The following is a 16,460-nucleotide window of genomic DNA, read 5'->3' as shown; positions in this document are numbered from 1 at the left end:
GGGCTATTTCATCATCATCATCATCATCATCATCATCTTCCAATGGAGTCTTTAACTCCCTTCTATACCTAAACCAAATGCGTGTGTCAAAGCACCTGTGGCTGCATTTTGCACACATCCATCTTATCACACTCATAAGAACATAAGCAGAGCTTATGAAAGTTATTTCTTGTATGTCGTAACCATACAAGAATGCTTATGGAAATTATATGGCTATATGCAGACAGATAAACTCGCACAACTCCTAAGGAGAAAGGTTTCCAGTAAATTTAGACGTTTATCAGACGGGGTTTAAATTGGAAAAACCTCATGAAAGCGGGTTGATTTTCCCAGGAGGCCATTGTAAAACTAATGTTAACCCGAATGGAAAGCGGGGGGAAAGTAGACAAAAGCCACTCCTTTTTACTTTTGGAAAATCCTGCAAGTAAAAGGGAGCAGCTTTTGTTGACTTTCCGTTTGGATTAACATGTTAAACAACGACATCTTTGAAAATCAGCCTGCTTTTGCAAGTTTGTTTCTACCTTTTAATCCCATTTTCGCATGGGATTTCCCCCGTGTGATAAACCCCAAAGACTAGACTGGGATCCACAAATAACAAACCTGAATAGAGAAGGAGGTCCAACCTTCAAAACAGGATTGAACTGAAATAATTAATAATGTCAATCAAGGGCTGTATGAGCAAAAGGAGACGTTCCCATAAATATGGAGCCTGTTTAAGAAGGAAGAATGGGATTGGACTCCGAGGAAAGAGTAAGCAAAATAAAAAGCAATCCATTACAAATTCAGGATTAAACCTTAATGATAAAACAGTCAAAAGATGGGTGAATGGAGTAGAACAACATAGATTAAAACACCTAAAACCATTTAAACATGTAAACATAGGTACATTAAAATCATCCGACATAAAATTAGCAACACGCCAATTTAAAATCCATAGTTTGAAATCAACTGGATAGTATGACTATTATATTTATATTTATGTGTATCCCACTCTTTTCCCAGAACGGCTTCCCAACATTAACAAACCGGACAAGGAAAAAGAGAGAAAAGATAAAAACATAGAAAAAAGGACATTAAAGGGGAATTAAACTATTACAAGATTATTAACCCAGATTCTAAATAACTGGGCAAGTCTGCTGGAAGATATAGGTCTTTGATACTGTTTTCAATGCAAACAGCATGTTTCACTCTCAAATCTTTCACGGCTGGTCATTCCACAATTTGGAGTTGGCTGAAGAAAAGGTTCTCTGGCTGACCATTACCAGTCCAGACCTGGCTGACCAGAGTAAATGTCCACCACAGGACTGGAATGTAAAAGGCGGATCCTATGGGAGGAAGACATCCTATAGGTAGCCTGGACGCAAGCCATGCAGGGTTGTTGGGTGTGTTTTGATTGAGAGTTCCTGCATGGCATGAGAATGGGGTTGGACTGGATCAGGGCCCTTTTGGGGGTCTCTTCCAACATCTGTGATTCTAAAGGTAATATCCAACGCTTTGTACCTTCCCCAGAAACTAACTGGCAGACATTGGAATGGTTTTAATATTTACTCATAGAAGGAGTCGCCTTCCTTGGAGGCTGTCTTTAAGCAGAGGCTGGATGGCCATCTGTCTCAGAGGATGCTTCAATGGAGAGTTCCTGCACGGCAGAAGAAGGGGGTTGGATGGGATCAGGGGCCTTCTTGGGGTCTCTTCCAACTCAACGATTCTGTGATTCTAGGACTGGTGTGCTATGATCACTCCAGCGATCAATCTGGCTGCCATGTTTTGAAGTTTCCAAATTTGATCCAAAGGTAGCCCAACGCAGAGTGCTTTGCAAAAGCCCTGCCTTGACGCTCCCAGTGTGTGCGCCTTTGTTAATTTACTAATTGTGTCAGTAGCCCTAGCCGGCCACTGCCTTTACAGAGCAGCGTCTTCCCCTACTTGCACCTCTGTAAGCATAGGAACAATACTTTGGGGCCATGCTCCACTTTGGATCTCACGCTTGTTTCTCTTTCCTTTTCCTTGGAGTCCTGCACCCCTCGCTGGCAAACCTGCATCTCCAACACAGACGACACTTTGGGCTTTGCCCTCGGGTCCTTGTTCGTAAAAGCCACCTTCGACAGACACAGCAAGAAGATTGTGAGTATCCCCTGCAAAGTCTGACAGCCTCCCTCTGCGCATTGCCTTCTCCCAGGCTGATGCCGGCTCCCATGCGCTCCATGCGCACTTCCTTGGGAATATTTGCCGTTTTTGTTGTTGTTAATGGAAAGAATAGTTGAAAATATTCATGAAATGGTTGAAAAACATGCTTCTTCCGTGTCAAGAAACCCTGACGAGAAGATTCCCAAACTGACAAGAAACTTCACGGTTTGGGACTTATTTTGTGTAAAGTTTGCGTTTGGTTGTTTTGCGCAGAAAACAGCATTTTCGGTGCAGAAACACTGCTTCCCAGACAGAAAATGCTCTAGACCTATTCCAAATCCCTTCTATAGCATTCTGTTCTATAGCCTTTTCTGTCTCGGAAGCAGTGTTTTCTGCACAATATTTTTATACTGTATTGTATTATTTTATTGATGTAATGCGGATCGTGGCGGGAAATAGAAATAATAATAATAATAATAATAATAATAATAATAATAATAATTGCAGAAAATGCTATTCCTGCTCAGAAAATTCTTTTTCCCAGGAAAAAAATAAAACCACTTGTGAATTCTGAACAGAATAAATCCCAAATTGCAAATAGTCTTTGAAAACTGCACCGTTTCCAATGACTTTCTGGGACTGGGAAGAAAATGGCTGAATGCACTGTTTACTCCCTTTGAGGAGAAAATGAGTGAAGAATGGCATCCGTACTTTTTGGAAAGATGCAACAGTTCTGGAGTCTTTGTCCATTTGGGTCCCAGCACTTCCAGGTCAAGGATATCTCACAATGAAGCAAAGCCACTGATGCAGAAAAATGAGGGTTTATTGATTCCAGAGAGATGTCAAAGGGACTGCAGCAATAAAGCCTAAGGGCAACGTTAGCTCACATCGGAGCTGCCCTTGGTCACAACTGCCTTTCACTGGTGCCCTTCTAATGAACCAGACATGTGTCCAAGTCCCTGGGCTGGATATGATGGCCAAGTGGACCCTCTCCAGACCAGAGTACTGGCCTGACTTTCTTCTGGTCTTTAAAGGTACATTCTTCTCCTTCTGGAAAGTACTGACCCTTTTGCAGGTCAAGCGGCAATTTGCCTCCTTCTGCAAAGGAACAATTTCCAAGCCATCCCAAAGCAGACATCCGTGTCTCTGCTGAGTGAGATCAAGGTCTTGCACAGCATACTTGCAATAGATGGAAAGCTGCGTTGTTTGAGACCTGCTTGAATAAGTATCAAATGCCCATTTGCAAACTGAGTCTCCTTATCCAGAATACCAAAACCCAGAATACTGCAAAAAGCAAAAAATATTCCATGGGTGTCTGAGCCAGTGACCGCTTTGCTTTGCGGTGGTTCATTGTATGCAAACTTTGTTGCATGCACAAAATCATTTGAAATATTGTCTATTTCCCCCTTCAGGCTATGTGTATCTATGAAACGTAAATGGATTTTGTGTTTAGACGTGGGATCCCATCTGCATAATATCTCATTATGTACATATAATAATAATAATAATAATAATATTATTAACATTTATTTATAGAATGCTGTAAAGTTTGCTTTATATAGCAAGGATCAAACAAAATAAGAAAAAAGAAAGAATAAAACAACAGCAACATTACATGATTAAAATATCTCTAAAATAATACTAGCTAGTATACACTAAAAACAAAGTAAGCAAATATCTGCAAATACAGGCGTTCCACAAATGAAAAGAAAATCCACAATCCCAAACATTTTGGATAAGAGAAACTCAATCTGCACGAGGTTTTACATTTCTTTAGGAGATTATTGCATTGCTTTTAAGTGCCTTATCCCTGACAGGATAAAGGTGCATTTAATTTTAAAACTGGTTGTTATCGCACTCGCCTGTGGCTGGCGAATGCGTCCCGTATGCAGCCCAGATCCCAGCCATGCTCTTCTGGCGGCTTTTCAAAAAACAAGGTTGTGGCGTTTCTGGAAATCGGCTGGATAAGTGCAGCTGGGATCTGGGCTGCATGTGGGTCGCATTCGCCCAGCCATCGGCGAGGGTGATAACACCTGGTTTTAAAATTAAATGCACCTTTATCCCATCAGGGATAAGGCACTTTAAAAGCAATGCCATGATCCCCTTAAGCATATAAAAGCAATATATAAGGTGCACGTGAGAAGTCATACTTCTTTGAGAAATCCAACCACTAAAGAAGGGAAGTATCAGTAGAGAAGGATGTGGTTTTGAAACCTGGGAAGGGAAGGCTTAAGCTACCCTTTTCCTCCCCATTTTCTTCCCTGTCCTTCATGCGATGTAAAACCGTTTATATCTACTTCACCTGATATTGGGAATGCGGTGAAGCGTGAAAGCAGTGATGCTAATCTTTATTCTTCTTGCACCTTTGCTTCCAGGCTGAGGACATGATCACTGAGATACGCACAGCCTTTGAGGAGTCCTTGGACCAGCTGGACTGGATGGATGAGAAGACGAGGCAAGCGGCTAAAGAGAAGGTGACCATGGCCTTGTCTGCACTGGCCAGCAGGGAGCATGGAGTGCCCTGGTCCCACAGTGGCCCCAACCGGCCCCATTACCTGGCCTTCAGTGCCCATGCTGAGGCAGCCATCTCCATGCGCATCCCACCGAGCAACCGGGCGTGTCTGCCATCGCCGTGGGTCACTTGAGGATAGTGGAGGCAGCGCATTGGGACTGGCAAAGGACCACATGAGCCCCTTGGGTCACAGGTTGTACACATCCCTAGCACAGATGTTTTCAGATCTCATGCCAAAATGGTGAAGGGTCTGGAAACCATGCCTTATGCGGAGAGACATAGGGAGCTGGGGATGTTTAGCCTGGAGAAGAGAAGGTTAAGAGGGGATATGATGTAGCCTTGTTTCAATATTTGAAGGATCTCCTACTACTGAGGATGGAGCAAGCATGTTTTCTGATGCTCCAGAGAATAGGACCCAGAACAATGGATGCAACCTACAGGAAAAGAGATTCCACCTAAACTTTAGGAGGAGCTTCCTGACAGAAAGGGTCTTTGACAGAAGATAAATTCCCAGCTGCCATTCACCAACTTTATCCAAATCTCCTTAAACATTCCACCAATCAGTATTCTCTCCAACATTTTTTTCCTTGCTCCCAACAGCTCCTTACCTTATACTGCATGCCTGCGTCATATGTGGGCGCACTATATGTGGCTTTCAGCTTATGCTGAAAGCCACGCAATGAAGAGGAAATGGTACGTGCGCCTGTGGCGCCAGCGCTGCACCGCACCACGTGCACAAGCCCCATTAGTTTCAGTGGGGCTCAAGCACATGAAGAACTTGCCTTATGCAGCGGGGTCTGGAACGGATCCCCACGTAAAGCAAGAGCGCACTGTACTTTAATATACAACCAATAAATTCAGTGTTTCCAAGGAGGAGTCCATGCCATCACAGTGTAAGACCTGCTCTGTTTATCACTGACTTGCACATGATCTCCTGCATGGCTTCTTCTCCTCCCATTTCTGCTGTGAGCCTCATATGGTCTTTTCCCCCTCGTTTTGCAGGCTGACTCCATCTATGACATGATTGGCTTTCCAGAGTTCATCCTGGATGATAAGGAGCTGGACGATGTCTACGATGGGGTATGCGGAAGGGCATGGGCAGCGACTGGGCTGAGAGAGGAGAGCAGCTCTTCTCCATCCCAGTTATCTTGCTCTGTTTGACATGACACAGAGGGTCCAGCTTGGCATGACTTGAAGCATGTGCTTGCAAGTGGCATGGTCTACGTTTCTTAAAAGAAGGTGCATTGGGAAAGTCTAGGCTGCAATCTATAGGAAAAGAAATTCTACCTAAACATTAGGAGGAACTTCCTGACAGTAAGAGCATCAAAAAAAGTATAGTGTTTAGATCAAGGGAAGTAATAGTGCAACTGTATTCTGCTTTGGTCCAATTCTGGGCAAAACAATTCAAAAAGGACGTTGAGAAGCTGGAGCCATGTGTCCAAAGGAGGGTGGATAAAACGGTGAAGGGTCTGGAAACCATGAAGCCCTGTGAAGAATAACTTAGGGAGCTGGGGATGTTTATACTGTACATGGAGTGTCCTGGTCTCACAGCAGGCCCAACCGGCCCCATTACCTGGCCTTCAGTGCCCAGGCTGAGGCAGCCATCTCCATGCGCATCCCACCGAGTGTATCTGCCATCGCCGTGGGTCACTTGAGGATAGTGGCGGCAGCGCACTGGGACTGGCTAAGGGCACATGACCCCTTGTACACATCCCTAGCACAGGTGTTTTCAGGTCACATGCCAAAATGGTGAAGGGTCTGGAAACCATGCCTTATGTGGAGAGACATAGGGAGCTGGGGATGTTTAGCCTGGAGAAGAGAAGGTTAAGAGGGGATATGATGATAGCCCTGTTTAAATACTTGAAGGGATGCCATATTGAGGAGGAAGATAGCTTGTTTTCTGCTGCTCCAGAGAATAGGACCCAGAGCAATAGATGCAAGCTCCAGGAAAACAGATTCCAGCTCAACATTCAGAGGAACTTCCTGACAGTAAGGGCTGTTTGTTCTCTTGGAGTATAATGGAGTCTCCTTCCCTGGAGGTCTTTAAATAGAGGCTGGATGGGCATCTGTTGGGGATGCTTTGATTGAGAGTTCCTGCATGGCAGAAGAGGTTGGACTGGATGGCCCTTCTTGCAGTCTCTTCCAAACCTATGACTCTATAAACAGAGTGCTTAGAGTGCGAATTCCTGCATGGCAAGGGTCTGCACTGGGTGGTCCTTGGGGGTCCCTTCCAACTCTGTGATTCTGTGATGACGGATGGGGTGATCCTCTTCCCTTCTGCACAGTTTTCCTGCTCACTCTGCTCATTTGGAACTTTATCCAAATCCATGTGAAGTCCTGCATGGCAACGTTTGCCTTTCACAACTCCCAAAATGTTTTCCTGCCTGTAGACGGCTGGAGCTATGATTTGGCTAGCTTTCCAGGATGAAGGGTTTTAGCAAGGCATTTCCTCTACCACAGAGCTATGATTTGGCTCAAGAGTTTTAATCTCATTCAGCCCTCTTTTTTCCCTTTCCTGTTTTTCTCTGCAAGTATGACGTCTCAGAAGACTCCTTCTTCCAGAACATGCTGAACTTCTACAATTTCTCTGCCCGCTTCATGGCAGACCAGCTGAGGAAGCCCCCCAACCGAGACCAGTAAGGATCTGTGAAGTCAAAGGCTTTCATGGCCGGCTTCCATGGTTTTTGGTGGGGGCTTTGGACTCTGTGGCCATGTTCTACAAGAGTTCATTCCTGACGTTTTGCCAGCATCTGTGGCTGGCATCTTCAGGGAACGCTGGCGTGGAAGAGAGTGGGGTGTATATAGATACTGTTGGTTGAGAGGAAGTGATTTACATGTTAATCTGTGTATTGTTCTGTTCATGAACGGCAAAGCCTTGGGATTTAATCTTCTTAATTAGTGATCCATTGTCTGCTGGGAATCCCTCTGGCCCTGATTAGTTTGCACAGGCATTTTGCTGGGACTGGGAGCCAAACTTTGTTCACTTTAAGGGTTTCTTCTTTTCTGTTGACATTGTCCAGGTGTTTATGGATTTCAGCGACATGGTAGTGGTTGGCATGGTCCAGAGTTTCAGTGTTTTCAAACAGTATTCTATGCCCAGGATGGTTCATAATCTGTTCTTCTACTGCTGGTTTTTCTGGCTGACCCAGAATGAGGGTCTCTCATATTCCTTGATTTGTGTTTGAACTCTGTGTTTCGTGGTCCCTATGGAGACTTGTCTGCAGCCAAATTGCATGCAGTCAACTCTTCCTGCAGCTGTGAGAAGGTCTCTCCTGTCCTTTGCTGAGCGACCAAGAAAATCCAGCAAATGCCCCGTTCCTGGTTTATTGCTATCAAAGGGAGATTTACACTCAGGGGCTTATTCTTGTGACTTGTGACTTTTCCTTCTCCAGAGATGTGGCTTCAGAAAATACATAATAGCAGCAGCAACATAGAGAGGGGTGCGAGTGGAGTGGGATGGCATTCGGGTCTTATAACCCAAAGAGGAATAGGAGCTGGATGGATGCCAATTATAAAGTACAGTTGGCCCTTCTTAGACATGGATTCAAGCTTCCACGGTTTGAAAATGTTCCAAAAAGTATAAATTTCAAATATCAAACCTTGATTTTCCATTTTGTATAAGGGACACCATTTTGCTGTGTCATTATATTTAATGGGACTTGAGCATCCATGGATTTTGTGATCCATGGAGGGGGGATCTTGGGACCAAACCCCAGCGGAGAACAAGGGTCCGCTGTATAGGTCGAGTCTCCCTTATCTGGAATTCTGAAATCCGTACTATTCCAAAACCCAAAACTTCTTTTGTGGGTGGCCGAGAGAGTGACACCTTTGCTATCTGGTTCAGTGTACACAAACTTTGTTTCATGCACAAAACTATTAAAAATATCCTGTGTAAATTTACCTTCAGGCTATGTGTATAAAGTGCATGTGAAGCATAAATGAATTTGTGTTTAGACTTGGATCCAATCTCCAGGATATCTCAATATGTACATATCTGTGAATACAGATACTCCAAAATCCATAAAAATCTAAAACCCAAAACGCTTCTGGTCCCAAGCATTTCAGATGCAACGCGACCCGTTCCCCAGCCCTCTCTTTAGTTTTAGTGTTTGCCACACTTGATGAATCCTGCACAGAAATGGGATTTAAAAGTAGGGGGGAAGAACAACGCAAATGCAGGATGTTTTTCAGACACATTTGCGCCAAAGAGCAATAATGCCAAAATACAGCGAATTCTTGCACTTTTGACCAGCTCTCTGTCCGATTCCCAAGGTCCTTCCAGGATGGGTCTCCAGGTGGCCCCATCTGCTGACAGCAGCATTCATAACATACACTTTTTCCTTCTCCAGGTGGAGCATGACCCCACAGACCGTCAATGCTTACTACCTCCCCAACAAGAACGGCATTGTCTTCCCCGCAGGGATCCTCCAGGCTCCGTTCTACGCTCGCAGCCACCCCAAGTGAGTCGGGGGCTTGGGGGCTTTATCAGGGTGGTCTTGAGGCAGAGAGGCTGGTGGTCTTGTCCTCAGCAGCCTCAGATCTGGCTTCTCTGGTCTTAAAACTGCCTGGGTTGCAGAGGAGCATGTATTACAAAGCGGGCACAGGTGGAGGAGGGAGTTTCTAAATGGAAACGTGGCAGGTTTGGCTCTTCCTAATTCCGCTTGTGGTCAAGAAGCAGCCATCCCTTGCAGAAAGCCAGCTGTGGGTCAACCCTAGAACCTTGCCAGTCTTGTCCTCATATGTTCAGGTCCGATCTGCACTGCAGAAATCATGCCGTTTGACTGCTTTAACTGCCATGGCTCCATCTGTGGAATTCTGGATTTGTAGTTTTGGAAGATATTTGGCCTTCTCTGTGGTGCCAAAACAAACCTCAAACCTCATAATTCTATAGGATGGAGCCATAGAACCACGTTAAAGTGGTGCCAGACTGCATTATTTCTGCAGTGCAGATCAGACCAGATTCCAGAGAGCTCCTGCTGCAATGCTGGAAGCAAACCAGTTTGCTCCTGTTTGTGCCCAAACGTCCTCTCTTTCGTTACATCTCACCGGCTGCTTAGCCTGCAATTGCCAGCCCTTCATTTGCTCACGCTTGTTGCAGAGAATCCAGGCATCATGGCCATATTTGCGAGGTCCTCCATGTTGTCTTTCCTCATACCTGCTCTGTGGCCGTCCCTTTTCCCAAACCTGCTGTGGATTTTGCAGCGCCATCTAGTCCAGTGTCTCACCGGAAAAACTAGCTGGGTGATCTCTAGGGACCACTTTGACCCCTCATTACCCAAGTACCCAACATGGGATGCACATGGGATGCACCCCCTCAAAAGGGACTCGAAGTCGCCTTCCAGTTTGGAAAACCTCTTTGGGCAGTCAAGCGGGAAGAAGAGACGGAGACCTCTGCAGCTGGTTTTAAAGGAGAATAGCTGCTTGTAGCGAAGTAGTAGAGGGTGAGAGGGATGAAGAGGCTAAGGAGGACCAGGTGGGAGAGGAAGGCTGGGGGCAGCAGGAGCGTCAAGCGCAAGAGTCGGGAGGAGGGGCGGAGATAGTCTCAGGAGGAATAAAAGAGGCAGGGCCAGAGCGGGTGGGGAGATTGGGATGTGGAAGAACTGGACGGGAAGTTGCGGCTGAGGAAGGGAAAGGTCAGGCACGAAGGAGCCCTGGGCGAAGAGGTACCCCGGTCTCCTTAAGTCGGCGAGGATCGCGTCGTCGTCTGGGACCTCACGAGGAAATACAACTCCGTGACCCACGTGAGGAGGGGGACTTTCCTTTCCCCGACGCCGAAGCTTGGGCAGGCCGACAATTGCCGGACCTGGAGGACGAGTGGTGGGACCCTAGAGGCGAGCGCTGGGAAGTGGGTCCTTTGCCTCTAGGGAGGGAGAAGTCGGAAACGGAGCCCCTTGAGAAGTATCATAGGGGTCCGGTCTCCTCAACGGAGGACGCTTCTCCATGAACTCGTTTAATAGGTAAAAAGGGGGTCCAAGGGAAGTGACCTCCTTCCACTTCTAAGTTAGGTTTGTTTGGACTGTTATCTCTACTGAAAGACACTTGGAAAGTTTGAGTTCCATTAAAGTTTTGGGCACCTTGCAAACCAGTGTTTTCTTTTTTCCATTACACGTGGTTGGAGTTAGTCGAAGGAAACCCCTCCTCATGCAGCCGGGAGCCACAGCCCTGCCCACACTGCTCCTGGACTTTCCCTCCAGCAAAAGAGAGTCAGAAGGGCAGGGAAACCTGAGGAGGAGTCAGTGCCGTAGGCCCCCCCACCAAACCAAGCCAGGAGTCTTGCATCCAAATCCTTTGCTTCCTGCCTGTGGGTTGCCTCCTGTCCCTCGGTAGTTGCTTTCTCTTCAGAGGTGGCAAGGCTTTCCTGAATCTCCCCTTAAAATGTAATACAAAGTGCAATAATGTCAGTGTTGCATACCATATAACGGGGGAAAACAACAACAACTAGAATCTAAACTGAGTGAAAAGCCATATACTAACAAAATATATTTGGCAACAGTGTTTATCAGACGGGAGGCTAAGTGCCTAAATCCCTTGCAAAATTGGGATTTAAATCCAGGAACAATCTCCCCAAAGTGGGATCATCGTTTTCATGCTCTTGAGAGAGACCCAGCCTTAAAGCGAAAAGAAACCACACAGAAAGCGGAAGGAATCGGCTGTTTTTCAACTTCCGGGAGAATCCCAAAAGTAAGAAGCCGCTGATTCTGTCCGCTTCCTGTGTGGCTTCTTTTCGCTTTAAGGCTGGGTCTCCCTCAGGAGCGTGAAAACCATGATCCCACTTTGGGGGGATGTTTTCATTTGTTAATATGTGGGATCGTGTGGAAATGTTCTCCCCTTTGCAGGATTTCCCTGTTTTGAATCCGGTTTCTGCACAGGAAAAACCTTGTGTGATAAACTCCAGGGAAAAACATTTCAACCAGATAGTAGACTTTGGTATAGACAAATTCAAAGTAATTGTAGCAATGGATAATGAACCAAATGATAAGAAACATGGACTGACGGTGCAACATGAAATGTACCAAACGTCCAGAAGGACTTGGTTGCCCTCAGTCCTTTTTCTGGTTACTTGTTGTTATTTACTCACCATAATGTTGTGCTCTTTGTAGTTTCCATAAGGGCTTTGGATGAATTGCATGTTGCGCCTTCTCTATCCACGGCTGCAGTTTCCTTGAATCTGCATAGTGTCCATTATGAATATGAAATGTTTTTCACTGCAGTTAACGCATTTCATTAATAAATACTAGGTTTTCCCCACTCAGTTTAGATTCTATCTATCAGTTATAAAGTATGCAGTATTACATTTTGAATCTGAATTCTCTATCCCTTGGAGAGCCACTTTAGGGAAGAGGTCTTCCTGTGTTGTTTTGCCCCTCAACTCACCTTTTAGTCAGACAATTCCTGTTCTTTTTGGGGAAGAGAGAAACTTTAATGGCATGTCTGTGAGAGAGAGAGAGAGAGAGAAAGAGAGGAGGAAGGAGATGAATGCTAAAAATCCCCCCACCCCAAATTGTTATGGTGCGTGTGATGGAAGGAACCGAACTCATTTGTTTAGTGCTGCATCTGAATGTGCCCTATTTTGCTTTATATAAAACATTTGTTTCTCTACTTGCAATGCTCCAAAGGCTGGCTTACTGATGTCCTGACTTCTTATTTCTTCCCTTCAGGGCCCTCAACTTTGGAGGCATTGGCGTTGTGATGGGGCACGAACTCACCCATGCTTTCGATGACCAAGGTAGGACCACGCTCTGCCGCTTGTGGCTGCTTCCATCCCATATGCATGCTCCATCCTTCTAACGGGGAGAGAGAGAGAGAGAGAGGCCCTTTCTTGAGCTGATCTTTTTATGGACCGTTAGCTCCATACCTCTTAACTGCTCTAGCAGGGAACCCCCCTTTTTATAGAGATCAGGCAGCTTTCAGGCCTGTTGTTGTTTTATTTTCCTCCATTCCGTTTTAGTTCTCCTCCTCTGGACACATGGCTCCAGTTTCTCCACATCCTTCTTGAATTGTTTTGCCCAGAGCTGGACACAGTCTTATTCCAGGTGGGGTCTGACCAAAGCAGAATACAGTGGCACTATGACTTCCCTTATATTTGCAAAGTCCTTATATATTGTAAAGTCCTTGTAGCCTAAAGATCTATGCATAGTATCCGCCAAAAATCTCAGAAGGCAGATGGAAGATGAGTACATTTTCCATTGGTAAGAGGTTTTTTGCATGCTTCACGACTTGTAGCAACCATCAAATCTGTGCAAACTAGACGTACACAGTGCGCCCACATCATATGTGGACACAACCTACGCGGCTTTCAGCATATGCTGAAAACAGTCATGGAAAAAGCCCTGGTGCACCCCGTAAGAAGTAATGGGGCGTGCACCAGTGGCATGCGCGTTGCACCACGCCGCAAGCATGAGTCCCATTATTTCTAACAGGGCTCCAGCATATGCATAATTTCCCTTACGCGGGGCTCCGGAATGGATGCTCTGCGTAAGGGAAGGGCCCACTGTGCATTATGTGGCTGGTGGAGTTCAGAGGAGAGTGGGTCACATCTGCACAAAATTCTGACCTTTTGTTTTTTGCTGCAAACTATACACAGCATCAGCCGAGAGAAATGAATAAATAATAAAGCTGATGCTTGTTGGCTGTAATTCAGTCGCAGCTGAGACACAACTCAGTGGTCCTGGTTTAATCCTTGGCATTAAAGGATCTAAGGTACCTGAGCTGATAAAGTGCTTTATCTGAGGCTCTGTAGAGCCACTGCCAGCCACAATCTACACTCCGTGCAAGACGGCATCTTCTCTTGCTTGCGGGGATTTGCTCTTTGGAGCCAGAAAATGTCTGACCAGGGGCAGATAAAAAGGGAAGCGTTGTAGTTTTTTGTGGGCTTTTCAGGCTATGGGTCCATGTTCTAGAAGAGTGTGTTCCTGACACTTCGCCAGCATCTGTGGCTTTGGAATCTTCAGAGAATGCTGGCATAGAAGAGAGTTAAGGTACAGATATATATACACACACACACTGTGTGACTCTAGGTTGAGAAGAGTGATTTCCATGTTAACGTGTGTATTGTTCTGTTGTTAAATGGCAAGGCCTCCAGGTGGGAGGAGCTGCAAAGAGGATCAGTGTCTGTTTAAATTAGTGATCATTGTTTGCTGGGGAAAGCCCTGGCCTTGGATGGTTTTTCATTTGCATCTTGCAAGTCTACACAGGGTCCACCAAATGCAGTGTTCAAACACGAATCAAGGAACAGGAGCCCTGGTGGCGCAGTGGTTAAATGCCTGTACTGCAGCCATTCAGTCAAAACCACAAGGTTGCGAGTTCAAGACCAGCAAAAGGGCCCAAGCTCGACTCAGGCTTGCATCCTTCCGAGGAGGAAGCTAAAATGAGTACCCAGACTGTTGGGGGCAAATTAGCTTACTTGCTAATTAGCTTACTTGCTGTTCACCGCTATGATCTTTGGAATAGCGGTATATAAATAAAACCAATTATTATTATTATTAATTATTAACACTGCAGAGACACTGCAGACTGGGGTCAGCCAGAAAAATCATCAGGATCAGAACACGTTATAAACCATCCTGGGCATAAAATGCTGTTTGAAAACAGTGAAATTCTGGACCATGCCAACAGCTATTGGGTCAAAATGCACAGGGAAGCCACTGAAATCCAGAAACACCTGGACAACTTCAACAGGAAAAAAGAAACCCTTCAAGTGAACAAAGTTTGGCTCCCAGTCCTGAATAACAGAAACATCAGGACTCAGCAAATGCAAATGAACATGGCCCAGGGTTGGGGTTTTTCCCAGCAGACAATGGATCTCCAATTAAGTGGATATACAAACCCTCTTTGAAAGCCTCCCACCCTGAAGCCTTGCCATTCAACAACAGAACAATGCAGGTGCACTATATACCCCACTCTCTTCCATGCCAGTGGAGATGCCAGCCACAGATGCTGGCAAAACGTCAGGAATAAACTCTCCTGGAACATGGCCACATAACCCGAAAAACCCACAAAAAACTATGGATGCCAGCCATGAAAGCCTTCGATCCACAAGGAAAGAGTTGTCTCCATCACGGCCCTCCTGGCTGGGGGAAATCTCTTGGCTGGTATTGGAGACCGATTGGGGTCCCAGGTGATCCTCCAGCCGGGTCCAGCAAGGCATTTCTATGCGTTCCAGGCCGTGAGTATGACAAAGAGGGGAACCTGCGTCCTTGGTGGCAGAACTCATCTCTGGAGGCGTTCAAGAACCGGACGGAGTGCATGACAGAACAGTACAGCAAGTACCTTGTCAACGGGGAGCATGTCAACGGCAAGCAGACTTTGGGTGAGAACATTGCCGACAACGGGGGACTCAAGGCAGCCTACAATGTGAGTAAGCCATGTTAGGAAGCATGGGCCCCTTTGCCCAAAAAGGCAGGCCACGGGGAAGAGACCTAGGGTGCAGCTAAACTGGAGAAATAATGCAGTTTGACGCCACTTTAAGTCTGTAGCTCCATCCTATAGATTCCTTATATTTGTTGTTTTGCAAGGGTCACCATATGCCAGAAACGACTTGAAAGCACACAACACACACGCACACAAGGTCTTGAGCCTTCCCCGCCAAAGGGTACTGGTGCCTCACCAAACTACAAATCCCAGGATTCTGTAGGATGGAGCAATGGCAGTTAAAGTGGCATCAAACTATATTATTTCTACAGTGCAGAAGCACTCCTAGTGGACCTCTCCAGCTACCGCTGCCTCTTGGTTCCTAGTTGCCCCGAGGGAATAATATAATCTTAGATTTGAAAAGGCTATCCAACTCCTTGCCATGTAGGAATGCTCAACTGAAGCATCCCTGAAAGATGCCTCTCTAAGCTCAGTCTGAAGGACTCCAAAAAATGGAGAACCCACAACTCTCTGATGCTGACTATTTTGCTCTCAAACAGCCCCTGCAGTAAAGAAGTTCTTCCTAATGTTGAGATGGGATCCCTTTTCTTGGGATGTGAATCCAGTGCTTTGTCTTCTAGCCTCTGGAGCAACAGAAAAGAAGGGAAAGGATCAGGCCCTGTTGAGCTTGGAGACTTAGGTTCTTTCTTGCTTCCTTGCAGGCTTATAAAGTTTGGCTGAAGAAGAACGGCGAGGAGAAACGCCTGCCGTCTGTGGACCTCACAAGCCACCAGCTTTTCTTCTTAGGATTTGCCCAGGTAACCTCTGCTTGAGATGGCAAATCTACCCTTGACCTCAAACTCATTTCTGCCGCTGCCTATATCCTAAAACCTGGTTCCCCATCACTGTCACCTAGGAACTCTCCAGTCAGTTCTAGAGACCACTGGCAAGGCATAAGCCACCCCACAGGCCAGCGACAGAAAGCTAAGGTCCTGAATTCAGTTCCTGGCATCTCTGGTTCAAACAGGAATGGGAAACCCTTGGCCTTCCAGATGTTTTGGCCTCCTGTCAGCCCCACACAGCATGTCCACTGCAAAGGGACTGTGAGCATTGTCTAAAAACATCTGGAGAGGCAGAGGCTTCCTACATGCTTTCTGGCAGTCTTGCGAATAAAGGCATGGAAGAGCTTTCGGAAGAATTGTTGCTGCTCAGATACTGCAGATGCAGACCATAGCAGCAGCAGCAGCAGCAGCAGCAGCAGCAGCATTGGCAAAGCAGAGATGGACCTCAGTGCCGTCTGCTGCTTGGTCAATGCTAGAAACCAGTTACCAGTTGTGACCTTGGAGTCTTATAATGAGAGGCCCAAAGAGTCCAATGGGAATGGAACAAAGACCTGTATAGAGAGATGTAAAGTTGCCACTGAAAAGTAAGAGTTGAGATGGGGTAGCATGTCATCCCTCACCCAGTTGCTGCCACC

The 16,460-nt window shown here is 46.1% G+C and overlaps 1 protein-coding gene across 2 annotated transcripts in view; it reads left to right on the top strand.

Annotated features, from left to right (window-relative positions):
- Positions 1 to 16,460, top strand: part of ECE2 (endothelin converting enzyme 2) — a 79,471-nt gene that overhangs the window by 60,919 nt on the left and 2,092 nt on the right. For both annotated transcript variants that reach the window (XM_042458624.1, XM_042458623.1), the window contains exons 11-18: positions 2,008 to 2,118; positions 4,497 to 4,595; positions 5,636 to 5,713; positions 7,166 to 7,269; positions 8,983 to 9,093; positions 12,292 to 12,359; positions 14,796 to 14,986; positions 15,706 to 15,801. In XM_042458624.1, coding sequence (XP_042314558.1) covers positions 2,008 to 2,118; positions 4,497 to 4,595; positions 5,636 to 5,713; positions 7,166 to 7,269; positions 8,983 to 9,093; positions 12,292 to 12,359; positions 14,796 to 14,986; positions 15,706 to 15,801 — 858 coding nt within the window. The remainder of the gene's footprint in view (positions 1 to 2,007; positions 2,119 to 4,496; positions 4,596 to 5,635; positions 5,714 to 7,165; positions 7,270 to 8,982; positions 9,094 to 12,291; positions 12,360 to 14,795; positions 14,987 to 15,705; positions 15,802 to 16,460) is intronic.

Source organism: Sceloporus undulatus, chromosome 3, assembly GCF_019175285.1.
Source record: "Sceloporus undulatus isolate JIND9_A2432 ecotype Alabama chromosome 3, SceUnd_v1.1, whole genome shotgun sequence".
NCBI lineage: Eukaryota > Metazoa > Chordata > Lepidosauria > Squamata > Phrynosomatidae > Sceloporus > Sceloporus undulatus.
This window is presented reverse-complemented; position numbering and strand designations above follow the sequence as displayed.